Source organism: Poromitra crassiceps (assembly GCF_964638095.1).
Source record: "Poromitra crassiceps genome assembly, chromosome: 2".
NCBI lineage: Eukaryota > Metazoa > Chordata > Actinopteri > Beryciformes > Melamphaidae > Poromitra > Poromitra crassiceps.
Window position 1 is genome coordinate 114,582,068 of NC_139624.1, and position 16,023 is coordinate 114,598,090.

A 16,023-nucleotide genomic window follows, 5' to 3' on the forward strand; every position below is an offset into this window, starting at 1 on the left:
AAGCCTTTGAAAACACAAAAAAGGGTTCTTATCCGATTACTCGATTAATCGATGGATTATTCGGTAGAATACTCGATTACTAAAAGAATCGATAGTTGCAGCTCTAGTATAGGGCAAGCCGAATAATATAAGTTCAGTGTGCAATAAAGACAATTGGCACGTAAGGTACTTACTCTACGTATTTGCTTACTTAGACGTATTCCACTTATTTTGCTGCTATGGCATTTAATACTGTTTATCCCATGCTATGTTGTGTTCTTTCTTCTTATTCTGCTTATTTTACTATCGCATTTACTACTGTTTATTTTATTTTATGCTATGTGTGTTATGTGAACGAGCAACTGTAACTTGTCCCAATTTCCCCCCGGGGATCATTAAAGTCTTTCTGATTCTGATTCTGATTCTGATTCATATTGACTTAAATATTTTGTTCATATAAAAACATGTGTAGACCACAGTGGTAGAGTACATGTAGGCTATGTTATGAAAAACGTATCTATCGCTGCTGTAATTTTAAGGAAAATTAAAAAATATTTATCATCACCTCAACTGACAACCAACAGGAACCAAACTTTATTTTTTTTAGGCCCTATAATCACAAGATCACATATCACATATCACAAATCACATAATCAAAAGAGTGCACTATGAACTTTATCCTGCGGAGGGCAGTAATACGCCTAGAAGCGTGCACACTGCCGAAAATCAGAGTCAAACGTTTGACTCCGCCCACGTTGAGCCACTCCCCGATCTGCGTACTGCAGACAGGGGCTTCTCAGATTTCTGGCAGAACGGCATGATGCTTGATTTGAAAAAACCGATGGGAAAAACCAAGAAATGGACTCCACCTCTCTCACTATACTCTTTGGCTGTGCTCAGGTCAGGAATTTTTTTCCGGAAATCGACGCCATTACAGTTTGCCCACCGCCTCGAAAATCATTTATATGAGAGCTGCAAAATCTTTATAAATATCAACAACTAGCCAACGCTGGTGGCCTGTATGGAAACAGCATTGCTCAAAATGGTTGAAAGTTATATCAATTTGGTCATTCAGTGGCGAACTAGAAATTGACTTATTTTTCTCCCATGTGTGTATGTGGCGTGTGTAACTATCGTTAAAAGCCGCTTGTCACAGACGGGCACAGCATCAGTGCAGCAGCAGCAGCAGCAGTAGCCTATAAGTCGGAGGCGAGTCACTTCACCTGCCTTCTCCTCCCCGTCAAAAGTGAACAAGGAAAATACATTTTAGGCTGTAGGCTGCTTTAGTCCTCCTTTTTTTGTTTTGTTTCTGTTTGACAAAGCACCCTGGACAATTTTTATTGTGAAGAACCTACAGATACAGCTGTGACTATTGACAGAGAGAGAGAGAGAGAGAGAGAGGGGGGGGGGGGGGGGGGGGTCGTGAGTTAAACAGCAGAGCAGATTGCTGGTGACCACTGGTGACCACTGGTGACCACCAGTGGTCCTTGAGAGGATTCCAGGATTCTCTGTTACAGTATCTCTCAACCTAATATATATGGAATTCTGGACAAAATCATATCTAGGCTACATAAAAAACTAAACTAGAACGACCGCAACGCGGACTTATGCCTCCGCCATTAGTTCATTCTTGAGTCCAAGTGGATGTTGGAGCCAAATTGGAAGAAATTGCATCAAGGCGTTTCTTTGCAGAATTGGATATTTGAGCCAAATGTGAAGAAATTTAGTCAAGGTGTTACTGAGATATGGCGTTACCGAGCTTGGAAATGGCATTTGTTAGGGCACTGTGACCTTGACCTTTGACCTTTGATAACCAAAATGGAATCAGTTCATCCTTGAGCCTAAGTGAATGTTTAAGGCGAATCTGATGAAATTCCGTCCAGGCGTTCCTCAGATATCGCGTTAACAAGCTGACACAGAGTCTGGTGCGTGTGTGGACTGTGGACGTGAGTAAAAAAGAAAACGGAATGAAGAAAGCACAGTGTCATCCAAATGACGGACAATATTGCCGTAAAGAGTGTGATTTGCAACACAACGATATAAACGATAGAGCATCATATCATACGAAATACATTTTCTATCGTCCAGACGAAATATATCGTCATATTGCCCAGCCCTACCTTTGACCACCAAAATCTAATCAGATCATCCTTGAGCCTAAGTGCGAGAGGTCACAGTGACCTTGACCTTTGACCTTTGACCACCAAAATCTAATCAGATCATCCTTGAGCCCAAGTGAATGTTTAAGGCGAATCTGATGAAATTCCTTCAAGGCGTTCCTCAGATATCGCGTTAACAAACATCCGTACGGACGGACGGACGGACGGACATCCGTACGGACGGCCGTACGTACGGACGGACAACCCGGATCCATAATGCCTTCGGCCTGGCTTCGCCGGCGGAGGCATAAAAAGAGATTTGCATCTGAGAGACCAACTCTCATCATATGGGGGTTAGGCTTGCCGCGATTTACCGGTGTTACACGGTGTTGGGGGATACACCGATTACATAACGTGCCCACCGGTAATACCTTTTGTTTTTATGGAGGAAGAATTGAAAGGAAAACTCCGGAGTTTCAGCGTGCGCCGGTGTAAATTACAAGCGCTCCCTCTCGGCTGCAGTGTGGCTCCGCTGTTATGGTTAGACCAGCAACTAACGTGAGTTAACGCTATACATCTTATGAACACAAATGATGCCCTCCTCATAAGAATTGAAAGGAAAACTCCGCAGTTTCAGCGTGCGCAGGTGTGGACGGCACAGTGGCTCAGTGGTTAACACTGTTGCCTCACAGCAAGAAGGTCCCGGGTTCGAACCCCGGTCCGTCCCAGGTCCTTTCTGTGTGGAGTTTGCATGTTCTCCCCGTGTCCATGTGGGTTTTCTCCGGGTGCTCCGGTTTCCTCCCACCATCAAGAAAGACATGTATGTTAGGGTTAATACTCCTGTCAGTGCCCCTGACCAAGGTACTGGCAAAAGAACTGGAGTTGGTCCCCGGGCGCTGCACAGTGGCTGCCCACTGCTCCTAGTTCTAGGAAGGTTCCTAGTAGAGGATGGGTCAAATGCAGAGGATGAATTTCCCCAAGGGGATAAATAAAGGATAACTTAACTTAAATTACAAGCGCTCCCTCTCGGCTGCAGTGTGGCTCCGCTGTTATGGTTAGACCAGCAACTAACGTGAGTTAGTTACTATACATCTTATGAACACAAATGATGCCCTCCTCATACACATGTAGGTAAGACCCTTAGCTAAGCCTGCATGCGTGTGCATACTGTTGTCACTGCGGGCCATCTCTGGAAATGTGCCTTTTTTTCCACAGCAAAAAGTCGATGCTAACTTAGCATCAATGCTAACGGGAGGGAGGACTTACCAGCATTCAGTCATTGCCTGCTTACTGCTGCGTGCTGGTATTGTTAATCCCATGTCAGAAAAAGTCTCCAGGTGTGTCGCTAGCGTTAGTTTCTTTTGAGAAAGATTGTCTCCACGGGCGTCTGAAAAGTTGTCTCGAGTCAGATGTAGCCATGAGTTGTGATGCAGCCAGTTGTATGACTGTGAGCGTCCATGCTAACGTTAGTACTTTAAACAGCAGCAGCGTGCTCTATATAGCTCTATATATATATATATATATATATATATATATATATATATATATATATACATATGCTCTATATAGCGTGCTCTATGAACCTACAGAATGGACGGTTAAAGCATAGACTCTTGCTTACTTTAAAACTTGTATTATCAACATATATATAACGTAACGTTCGCTCTAGTCTAGCTGCTATGGATACCCGACTGTTGTCTCACTGTTATTGTTCCCGGGAACAACATGCACTAGTAGGAACTAACAATCCTATTGTTTACATTTCCCGGTGAAACCGGTAATACCGGTGAGGTCACGTGCTTATTATTCGGTGTGAAAATGTTCACACCGTGGCATCCCTAATGGGGGTCCATTGCCCCAATGTGAACTAAATTAGGGCTCCTTAGTATGAAAAAGGTTGGGAATGATTTACAGCAACACAATGCCATTTTCTTCCATTTATGATTATAGTGGCGTTTATTGATAGTATTGTGTTACATCACCACATCGCCATCTTGGTAGGAAAATAACAGGCGATTGTAATCAATTAACAGGTGATTAACAGGTCAAGTGACACAAACAGCCAATGAGCTGTGTGTATTGTAGCGTCATATTGGTAGGAAAATGCTTGTGACATCATGGGAATAGGCTTGGAGTTGTGAGGAGCCGGGAAAGGGTACAGGGGGAGTAGGGGAGTAACTATCTTGAAATCCCATAGTCTTTGGGTACAACGTGACGTCAGGTTGTACAAAATCTCCCATTCATTTGAGGGCAAAAAAAAAGCAGTGTTCAATAGGGATGGGACAAAATATCGATACTCACGGTATCGCGATATTTCCACTTGCGATACGTTATCGATACACTGGCACCAAGTATCGATATGTTTATTTAATTTTTTTTTTTTTTTTTTTTTTTTTAACACATTCACTGCCAGCTGTTTTTTTTTTTTTTACTGTAGGTAAGTTCTGCCAGAGGGTTTTTTTGAGGATTCTGGCTCATCTTTCAAGACCTGAGGATTCTTTTCTGCTAAGATTTTGTGAACACAAAATATCTAAAAAGAACTAATAGAATGTGTGCTTTCTCTGTCTAAAAGAGTTAGTTTGTAGAGTTAGTAGTTATGTAGGCATTAACACTTGAATACAGCATGGTTTCAGCGTCTGAAAATTTATTCTGAGATAAATGGCTTTTTGTGAAATTCGATAGAACAGTCACTTTAACCATTCATTTTTGGCATCAGTAAGACGTCAGACATCTAAACAATAGTTTTGAACAGTAATTTCCTCCATAACAGCAGGAAACACCCCTCTCCTTCAAACTCCTCCCTCCGTGTGTGTTCTTCTTGGCTGCAGCGGGCGTGTCACAAGCTCGTTTCTGTTGCTGCTGTAACCTCGCGTCACCAGGCTCACTGCTTTGCTGCTACTGTGCCTGTCTGCTGGCGGCCGCTGTGCAAGTCTGGATCGGCTCGCTCGTTTCTTGGAGTTTCGGTTGAGAGCTTTGATGAAGCTTTTGCGATTCTGGTCATATTTATGCTGCGTGTTTCAAAGTGTGTTCCACCCGTAATCTATTATGCAAATTTGCAATCCCGCACCGCCAGCAATCAGCGCGAAAACGAAAGCGTTTTCGCCAATCCATTTTCATGAGAATGGCTTCCTCACACTGCTTTTTGCTTGCCTTCCTCTAGTCAGGAGAGCACTGTCGCCACTTAGTGGGTCGGTGGAATGGGTTGTACACGTTCGGTGGCTTCAATATTTATATAAGATGTAAAAGGGTTAGATGCACATCCCACGGTCAAAAAAAAAAAAATCATTTTTTTGACGTAAAAACACGTCATTGGCAGTCGACCGTTGGATTTTGTTTGACGTAAAAACACGTCATTGGCAGTGAACGTGTTAATAAACAGGCTAAAATATTATGCTGTGTGTGGTAGTTCAAACATAGTTTCAAGTTGACGTTTATTTATGTTTGTAGTTGAAACAAAAACATAAATACTGTAGGCTACATGAATGGAAATGTTTGATCATTAATATCTACTTTTAGAAATTATATAGGTAGGTAGGTTATATAGGTTTTCTTGTTTTAATAATAATAATAAAAAGACTTAATGTGTAACTTTTCCTCCTGGTATCGAAAATGATATGAGTGAGTGACTGAACTCTGAGAGAGTTCATGTCAATTCTGCTAATAAATAGATAATACCTGCTTCTTGCCTTTTAGGGGTATTTTTTTCTCTTCAGTTACACAGGTATCGTGATGTATCGTCTTCCAATATATCGATTATCGCAGTATCGCTGTATCGTGATAATATCGTTATCGAGGGCCAAGTATCGTGACGATATCGTATCATGAGCTACTCAGCGATTCCCACCCCTAGTGTTCAACCCATAGAGGGCACTTATGCGGCTGAAAATTATACAAATGGTACAATGGCAACAGTTTGGTCTCAAATGTGGACATTTTTACCAGAATTGTTCACACACCACCCCCAAAGTCATATATATTGGTTAAAAGCTGAAAAAAAGTGTTTTGGGGTTTAGTCCTGGTTTAAGCAAGAACAAAAAATGACAACGGGAAAAAATATCCCCCCCCCGTTGTTATTTTATATATATATTTATATGTTATGGTCACTCACGATTCTCTGGAAGACTGGCTGGCTTAGTTCCAGCCTTAGAACTCGTTATATAGGGATTTATCAGAATCCAGAATCTGAATGCAGAACTTACTTCTGGGGCAAATGACGTCACGAAAAGTCACGTGACTGTTAAGCTCTATGTAGAATCATGGACATATTATAAGATGGACTGGGCATTGGTCCCGTTCAGTGAAGCCGCTGCATGTTAGATTGCCGCTCTGGCGGTTGAATCCAGTATTAGGTCACAAGGCCCGCCTCCCCATGTTAGTGGATGGGAAAATCACAACCGAAATAATCACAGTATATGTCAGATAATTTTTTTCCAAAGGTGGTTTGTATCATTTTTTAAGTAGTTATTTGACATATAAAAAGGGATAAAAATGGATGATTGACAGCTGTGGCAGCCAGTCTCAAGCCGTCATTAGCTGGACAGGCTCTTCACATTATAGATCTATCGTCATAGACAAGACACATCGTTATCGCTGCCTGGAGGTCGGGGTGGCTCTGCTGGGTGTGTGGGGCCGGGAGATGGGCTCTTAGCCTGGGTAGTGCAGGCCTGGAGGTCGGGGTGGCTCATGGAGTGGCTGTGCTGGCTACCAGACATATCAATGGACCGCAATAAAATGAACATTGTTTTGAGAAAGGTGCACGAGGAATTAACGTTGGTTGGGGACTGAAGTAAGTTCAGAAAATATGTGTTTTAGTTACTCCAGCTACGTTATAGGTACACAATGGTTTTAACATGCAGGCTAGCAATGGCGTTAGCCGCTTTCGCTAGTCAGCTGTTTTTCATTATTTATCGGCTTAATATTACTATAACTTAACAACCGATAACGATAGCTGGAATAACACAATAATAGACACATATTTTCAGAACTGACCAGGTTGTCCAACTGACAGGAAATGTGTTTTATAACGTTAACTCCCGTCCCGGGTATAAGATGAGGCCTAGTAGTACACAAGCACTGTTAGCTCATCGCTAACGGGTTAGCATCACATACAAACAGACGTTTTATTTTTTGTAGGCTATTAAAGCAACAAACATTTTTATATGCATATCTGGGGGAAATGCTTTGACTGTGGGGATGTTCGTTCTTCACAAGCTCCTCTCTTAGTAATGATAGACCAGGCAGCCTGGCTCACGCACTGGGCTAACGTTAGGTTGGGCTGCCCTACACACACTGTACTGGGGGGGTACAACAACGTAGCCTCACGGTTAGATTTGTTAAACCAACATTTGCGCCAAAAGAAATCATAAAGTTAATCAAAATGCCACGGAAACATTAGGCTAACCAACACAGCTGTTCATCCGAGAATTTAACCCCAGTGAGAGGCTGAGAGCCAAGCAGCCCTGGCTCCTCTTCCGGGCTGAGAGGCTCCTCTTGCGGGCTGCTCTCAGAGCACGGGCTGAGAGCAGCCCGGAGGTCTGACTTGTCTGGCTGATACAACTCAATCTCCGACAACGGAGAACGTTACAGGCTGCACTATACCCACAACACTATAGATAGATAGATAGATAGATAGATAGATAGATAGATAGATAGATAGATAGATAGATAGAGTACTTTATTCATCCCCGAGGGGAAATTCTGGCATTACAGCAGCAGTAGCATCAATGACAGCAACAAGAGCATCAATGACAAGAGCATCAATGACAAGAGCATCAATGACATTAAACAATTAAACAATAAAAAAAGTTACACAAATAAAAAAAAGTTACACAACTAAGGTAAGGTGCAGAAACAGCAGTATTAAAATATTGCAATAAGAAAAGAAACAAACCAATACGCGAAAATATACAATATACAATATATACCACTTTACTTCCACCGCCTTTACATCTTACGTTTCCCAGAAACTGTAGGTAAATTAAATCAAATCAACTAAAAACTCCTAAATAGTATTGAATAATACTATTATTTATATTACTACTATTACTAAACTAAAGCTGTACAGCATTGTACAGCATTGTACTATAGCATTGTACTATACCAGCATTGTACTATACCAGCAAACAACGTTGCGTAAAACGTCAAGGTTAGATTTGTAAAACCAACATTTGCTCCAAAAGGAATTAAATCATAAAGTTAATCAAAATTCCACGAAAACATTAGGCTAGCTTAGTAAACACAGCAATCCCCCCAGTGAGGCTGAAGGTGAGTGAGGCCTGCCTCCACTTCCGGCCCGCGCTAAGAGCGCTGAGAGCACTCAGCAGCAGCCCGGAGGTCTGAAATCTCCGACAACCAAAATCAGATTTTCGTACAGGCGTCATTTTGATAAACTGATCTCATAGTGGGAATCTTCCTGGTTACTTTTGGCGAGACAAAAAATATTACAACTTAAAGTGTCATATTTACAGAGCTAGACTGTATATAAATACACAACGCACTGTGCGCATTCTAGAAACAGCAGCTCTACATAAGAAAGTTCAGAGGGGCGTGGAGCTCTCAGAGGTTATAAATCAAGGGAGCTACTGCGCAGACTCTGGTTCACTGATCTGGCCGGATTTTGGCTTCAATAAAACATATAGGGAAGAGATAGGGACACTCTCTCCATTCATATATCTCAGTGTGTAGAATGGAAACATTTACAGAAAACAATCAACTGCACCAAAGATGGATATCCCAACAGATCATCTTATCTTATCAAAACACTGCTTATGAGGAGAAAGACAGAGCATATAGAAAAGTCCCACAGAGGCTGGATTAGATTTTTTTTTTGCAACAGAATTCCTAACTTTGTTATAGCCCCATGTTTGATACAGTTAAAAATAGCATAATATGGGACCTTTAAACTAGTAATTGAACTACATGTAGTGAACTACTCCCCAACAAATAAATTACATTGGAACAGAGTTCCGTGTGACCAACAGAAATGAATAGCAGCCAGCAGACAGTATGGGGCAGGTCCTAAGGTCAGGCATCAGCTGATCTACACTGTTTCCTCCCTTCTCTGAGAAGAGAAGTTCTCTCCACTCACTAGAACACAAAGCACCTCCTAGCACGACCCGCACAAAGTCCCCACAGCGGGGACAAATACACAAGCCGCAGAACGTACACTGTAACTTATGTTCTTTATGTTACAACTAAAGCCAATGGCACATATCAATCAAACATGCAGTTGTTTGATTTGTGTGCTATGGGCTAAACACAGACAAACAAGGATCGAACATGTGCAATCTGATCAAACATCTCCAAACAAGGACAGACAACTATGGCACACCAAACACACACCTGTGTTTGTTGTAGAGTGTTTGATTGGTGTGGCATGGGCTTAAACGCGGACCCACCCTGTAGTCCATGGGCCAAGGCAAAAATCGGTACCACCTGAGGTGACCGCACGATTTTGTTATTTTTGTCTTCCTACATGTCTCTAGTTTATATTTTGGTATGATAACCCTGCTGATTTGGTAGCTTAAGGATAGTTATCACTCTGTAAACAAACCTACCCCCATATAAATGACAAAACCCTGATTTCTGTGTATTAGTCCAGATGATATGTGAAAATGATGTTCCCTTTTTCGTAAAAGCATGAAACTTGGTACGCTTATAGTTTGGGGCCCTGTACAGTTTCAGAAATTGAGCCATCGCAAAAATGCCTTGTGGCGGCCATTTTAATTCTGCCATAAGCAAATTATGTAGTTTGCATCCTATCTCCTGAACCACACATGCTAACACTGAAAAGGAGATGTCTATCCCAATGTTTTCATGGTCAAGGATTACAATGATACCATATAGAACATCATAAACTGTTAAAGTGACTAATCAATGGTGAATTTGATGACGTTGTGAGAAGGAAATGACAGTATCTGATAACCGATGCTATAACTTCAAAGCCATGACCATTCTCTGGCTAAGATGTTTTGATGAGTGATTTGACTTATATAGACCTTTTGTTAAAATAGCGCCCAGGTCCCTCCTAAGGATCCTGGGATTTTCCTTGCCAGATGGCCAAATCCAAGATGGCCACTGGCGCCATGTTAAAAAATTTAGTTTTGACCCAGAGCACATAGAATAATGTATGAAGACACTTTTCGGTGTAAGTCAACCACGAGGAATCCGATTCTGACATCAGTTTGACATTATGGCATAGTTTTGACCCAGAATTCCAAGATGGCTGCCATCCAGTATTGTGGAAATGTAACTTTTGAATGGGAAGGTATACTGTGCGTTTGGGGTTTACCACAAGGAAGGAGATTAACAATGGTGGATGTTTTGGGAGTCATTTCAGAATTATGTTCAATGAAAATATGTTAATGTCAACACCCATTTTACCTTGGTACTGCTGTACCAACTACCCCCAGGATTTCTTGCATTAAAATATTTAATGAATGTATGACAAGATAACTAAAATAAGCTCTTTTTATTAGCTGTGGCTATAGATTCTGAATCATCAGATTCCGGTCATCATCTTTAGCCAAGTATGCTGTGTCATACCGGTCAATCACACAGATGATATGTCAACATCACCATGGCGGACAAGGATGATGGATGACACCTTGTGGAGATAGTCCGACCACTTGTATGGGGTGCCATCTTGTGTCTGCCAATCCAATTGCTGATGGAGTTGCCATCATCTAGATCATGCCCATGTCAACGAGAGTGTTGTAGGGTTCTTGCAGCCCTACAGATTGGAGATAGAGCTTCTAGATGCGCTTGCTCTTCTGCGTCTTCCTGTATGTGCTGTTGGAGTTGAATAAGGCCACACATTCATCAAAAACACAATGTTCCAGCAACTCGTGGAGGTTTACAAGTTGACCACAACCAGGTCAATCACTGCCTTGGAATGCTCCACTCCATCTCAGCAGCTCCTACCTTGAGTTCCTCCCCGGGTAGTCTCGCTTGCCAGACTCCCTCCCTACAATGGCAGAGTCTGGCTGCTAATACCTCCACCCTGGTATAGGGGAAAAAGGCTCCGTTCACCTTTACAACTATCCACCAAACGTATCAAGCAGGCCTGCTTTATTGCACAATCCAGATCCAACCGTTTTCAGCATGTAGCAACGAGCTAGCATTGTTGATGTTGTTGTTTCACAGTGGCACAGGCATTTGAGATAGACAGATTCGACACGGAGGGAGTGGAAACGAAATCCATAAATGGTCGCCACCAGTCAGTCAGAGCGGGTTGGAGCATGCATGCAGGGAGGAGGGTGGAAGATGATTGTGATGCTGCAGACGCGAAGTGCCGCTGTGTGTAAATTCAGCTCGAGCAGGACCCTGGCCATTCACACCAGACGCACTGCTTTGCTCCGCGCCGGTGACCACTTGTACTGACTTCCTATCTGGCTTCACACAATCACTCGCGGGTCTCACACAAAAATAGATCAGACGCCGAAACAATCTCTGCATGGGGCGAGCCGGCCGCATCACGGCTGGTCTGACTGAACGGTCTAATGTGCTAACAAGTGCACCAAAATGAAACTGGCTGCGCTTCCAGATGCTTCATCACTTCAGCGTCTGGTGTTTTTGCTCCTTTTCGCATCCACTCATTGCAGACTTAAAATCAGCCCATGCTGCAGGAGAGGAGAAGTTGACCAGATTCTTGCAAGTCCCGGGGGCCCTATCTTCGCAAAAGCGGTACGCCGCGCGCAATGCAAATTGGGGGCGTGCACAAGCGCATGCCTGTTATAATTTTACTGGACATAGACGTGCCACAATCAGCCGTTTCTGCTCAGAATACGGGGCAGCACCTCTTACACGCTAAAAAAAAGCACCTCTTACGCGCTAAATACTCTGCTGCGCTTGAGCGCACCATAATCTCTATGCTGTGCAGCGCAGCGCAGAGTAAAATTCCTTTTGGATATGTCATTACACACGGACGTGCCCACACCAGGACATCAAATTCTGCTGCTAAAATTGGATATTAGCAGATAATTCAGTGAGGCAATGCAATCAACTATAACTCACTGAGAAACTTTTATCACATCGCAAAGAGGGAAATTAATTGAGAAAACTTGTTGGACAATGGACATAGGCTATTCACCTTCACCTTTCCCATAGTCTCGCTGGCCAGCCTCCCCTCCCACACAGGTCTCCATAGTGGGATTGCGATGGGCAGCGCTTAGCGGCAGTGCCCTTGGAAAATAGTTTCCAACAATCCAACTTGCCCTTTTCAGCGTGTAGCAACGAGCTAGTGTGTAGGTTTCTGCCGTTAGCTTGCTAGCTAGTTAGCGTTGTTGTTTTCACTGAGGCGGCAGGGCACTATTTACAGCGACACACAGGGAGGAGGGAGTGGAAGCTGCTCTGATTGACGTGGTCGGAGCCAATGACAGAGTTTGTAATAAGCCGGGAGCAGACATCCGGCACCCACTGAAACAGTCGCTCCAATGGGAGAGCAGCTGTAGAGCAGGGGAGGGCTTATCCCAGTTGCCTGTTTCCGTGGCGCCAGACTCCTCTCCCGGTAGGGAGGGGAGGCTGGCCAACGAGACTAACATAATTATGAAATTACCCTCAAAACACAATAATTGTCATTACTAAACCATGTTTGGTAGGCATGGATTTGCAATTAAAATAGCTATAATTCACCATTGTTAATCTCCGTCCTTAGTCTAAAAATGGTAAACCCCAAACACCACATACGTATATGTTGCCATTCAAAAGTTAAGTTTTCACGCTACTGGATGGCAGCCATCTTGGAATTGTGGGTCAAAATTATGACAGAATGTTAAACTGATGTCAGAATCAGATTATTTGTGGTTGACTTACACCGAAAAGTGTCTTCATACATTATTCTAGGTGCTCTGGTTCAAAAGTAAATTTTTCAAGATTGTACCAGTGGCCATCTTGGATTTGGCCATCTGGCAGAAAGTCGGAGGATGTTTGGGAGGGGCCTGGGGGCTATTTTAACAAAAGGCCCATAGAAGTCAAATTACTCATCAAAAAATCTTAGCCAGAGAGTGGTCATGGAATTGAGGTTATAGCATCAGTTATCAGAAACTGTGATTTCCTTCTCACGTCATTAAATTCACCATTGATTAGTTACTTTAACAGTTTATGATGTTCTATATGGTATCATTGTAATCCTTGACCATGAAAACATAGGGATAGACATCACCTTTTCTGTGTTATCATGTGTGGTTCAGGAGATATGATGCAAACTACATAATTCACTTATGGCGGAATTAAAATGGCCACAGCGAGGCATTTTTGTGATGGCTTAATTTCTGAAGATTTACGGGGCCCCAAACTATATGTGTACCAAGTTTCATGCTTTTATGAAAAAGTGAACATGATTTTCACATATCATCTGGACTAATACACAGAAATCAGGGTTTTGTCATTTATATGGGAGAAGGTTTTTTACAGAGTGATAACTATCAATAAGCTACCAGATTGGCACGGTTATCATACCAAAATATAAACTAGAGACATGTAGGAAGACAAAAATACAAAAATTGCACGGTCCCCTTAGGTGGTACCGATTTCACCATTGGCCCATGGACTAATTGCATTGTATCCTTCTCAAAACACCACTGAATTCACCAAAACACCACTTAATTCACCATTAACTATTCATGTGAACAGTTTATGATGTTGTATAGGGTGTCATTGTAATCCCTGACCATGAAAACATAGGGGTAGACATCACATTTTCTGCGTTATCATGTGTGGTTCAGGAGATATGATGAAATCAGGGTTTTGTCATTTTTTGGGGGTAGGTTTGTTTACAGAGTGATAACTATCCTTAAGCTACCAAATCGGAAGGGTTATCATACCAAAATATAAACTAGAGACATGTAGGAAGACAAAAATAACAAAATCGTGCGGTCACCTCAGGTGGTACCGATATGTCAAAATTTGAGCCTTGGCCCATGGACTACTGGGTCAAATCCACGTAGCAGGAATGGGCAGTAAAACTGTGTGAGAGCTCGGAGTGGATCAGTTAAGTTAACGTTACCTTGCTGAAGACCTCCAAGTCTTCGTCCTCGTCCAGGTCCAGCATGTGTGGAGAGAAGTCCGCGGGGAGCCCCGGCCCGCTCATGTCTGAGTTTTAAACTGTTAAATCATCAGAGAAAGCCGAGAGACGAACTTCAATCACAACTTCACAGCAGGGGAAAGACACAAACGATCACAACGGACAGGACTTCCGCTGGTGGTTTTCAAAATAAAACCCGCGTTCATGTTCTTAAAGGAGAACTAACCTCCAAAACACTTTTTTTCAGCTTTTAACCAATATATATGACTTTGGGGGTGATGTGTGAAGAATTCTGGTCAGAATTTCCACATTTGACACCAAACTGTTGCCATTTTACCATTTGTATCATTTTTCAGCAGCATATCTGGCATAAGCGCCCTCTTAGGGTCCAACACTGCTTTTTTTTTTTTTCTCAAATCAATGGGAGATTTGGTACAACCTGACGTCAGGTTGTCCCCAAAGACTATGGGATTTCAAGATAATTACTCCCCTACCCCCTCTGTACCCTTTCGGCTCCTCAGAACTCCAAGCCTATTCTTATTGAAGTTTGCTCTTAAAATACTGAACCAAACGTTGTCAAAGTTGGCACATGTCTTAATTATAGTTAGTTTCCCGCTGAATGTGTCACTACTTTATTAATATCTTACCTGAATAAGCTCGAATGATGATGTATATATTATCAGTCCGAGTTGGAAGCAGCTGTCTCCAGCCCAGCCAGGCGGGAGAGAGTCCTACTGTAAACCTCATGCACTAGCTCCAAGCTCCGCGGGCGCGCGCAGCAGAGCAGAGCTCTCTGTGCTCTGAGAGTAGAGAGAGCAGTCTGATATTTCCGCAAACAAATATGGTCGCAGTTTAGCGCACATGTAAAATATAACGCTATACTACGACGTGACAACGTGACAAAGCTTCTCTAAACACATCGGCTACTATCATTTCCCTGCATCCCTCCTACTGAGATTATATCGGTAATGATTTTGGACAGACTGAATGCGCGGAGGAGAAGGAGAGATCTGCAGCTCTGCCCTGAGTAGCCCTGAGAGACACTCGCCTCGCTCCGACTACTGTGCCCGTCTGTGAAAAGCGTCCTGTCCAGTCGCACCTTCGCAAACAGATGCGGGATTCCCTCAATCCTGTACCCAATCTCAGACTGTATTCTCTAAATCGCACACCAGCTATTTCTGTCTGTTTGTTTGTTGCTCCGTGAGGTTACAAGCGCCCCATGCATGCAACAGGCTGTTTCGCCAGCCGGGGTCTGGCAGGAGGGAGGAGGCGCAGGCAGCCTGCACTGCGCTGAGAGGAAAAAACTTTTGCACAACTTTTAACAACAATCACGAAAAGCCCCCAAACTAAAATGAAAAAGGGACTATATGGCAACTTGGACGAGGGAATGACGTAGAGAAATCTCGCATTGTGTTACCCCAGAACGGGGGGTTTGTCGTATTGTGCGGTGTGCTGCTGTAACGAGCCCATGCCACTTTGCTCTCGTAACGTAGTTCAACACACTGCCATAGAGTTACATGCAGAAAAATAATTAAATTTCTAGTTCGCCACTGAATTACCAAATTGATATAACTTTCAACCATTTTGAGCAAAGCTCTTTCCATACAGGCCACCAGCGTTGGCTAATTGTTGATATTTATACAGATATGGCCCCTCTCAAATAAATTATTTTTGAGGCAATAGGCAAACTGTAATGGCGTCGATTTCCGAAAAAAAATCTGGACTTCAACACAGCCAAAGAGTCCAGTATAGACAAGAGCATATGTCATTTCTTGGTTTTTTCCATAGGTATTTTCAAATCACTGTTCTAATACATATCTAGGGGGTTAGTCCCCCTTTAAGCTTCTGGCATACTCTTCGCGCACGCGCTGGAGGCGGGGCTCCGAGGAGGGCGCGCGCACTCTGCGCGGGCCAAAACAGAAC

General features: G+C 43.0%; 1 protein-coding gene across 2 annotated transcripts in view; it reads right to left on the reverse strand.

Moving 5' to 3' along the window:
* The window catches only part of snx7 (sorting nexin 7), a 184,573-nt gene extending 170,348 nt beyond the window's left edge, over window positions 1-14,225 (reverse strand). For both annotated transcript variants that reach the window (XM_083653865.1, XM_083653864.1), the window contains exon 1: window positions 14,083-14,225. In XM_083653865.1, the coding sequence (XP_083509991.1) occupies window positions 14,083-14,166 (84 nt within the window). In that variant the 5' untranslated portion in view covers window positions 14,167-14,225. The remainder of the gene's footprint in view (window positions 1-14,082) is intronic.
* Between the last annotated feature and the right edge of the window lie 1,798 nt (window positions 14,226-16,023).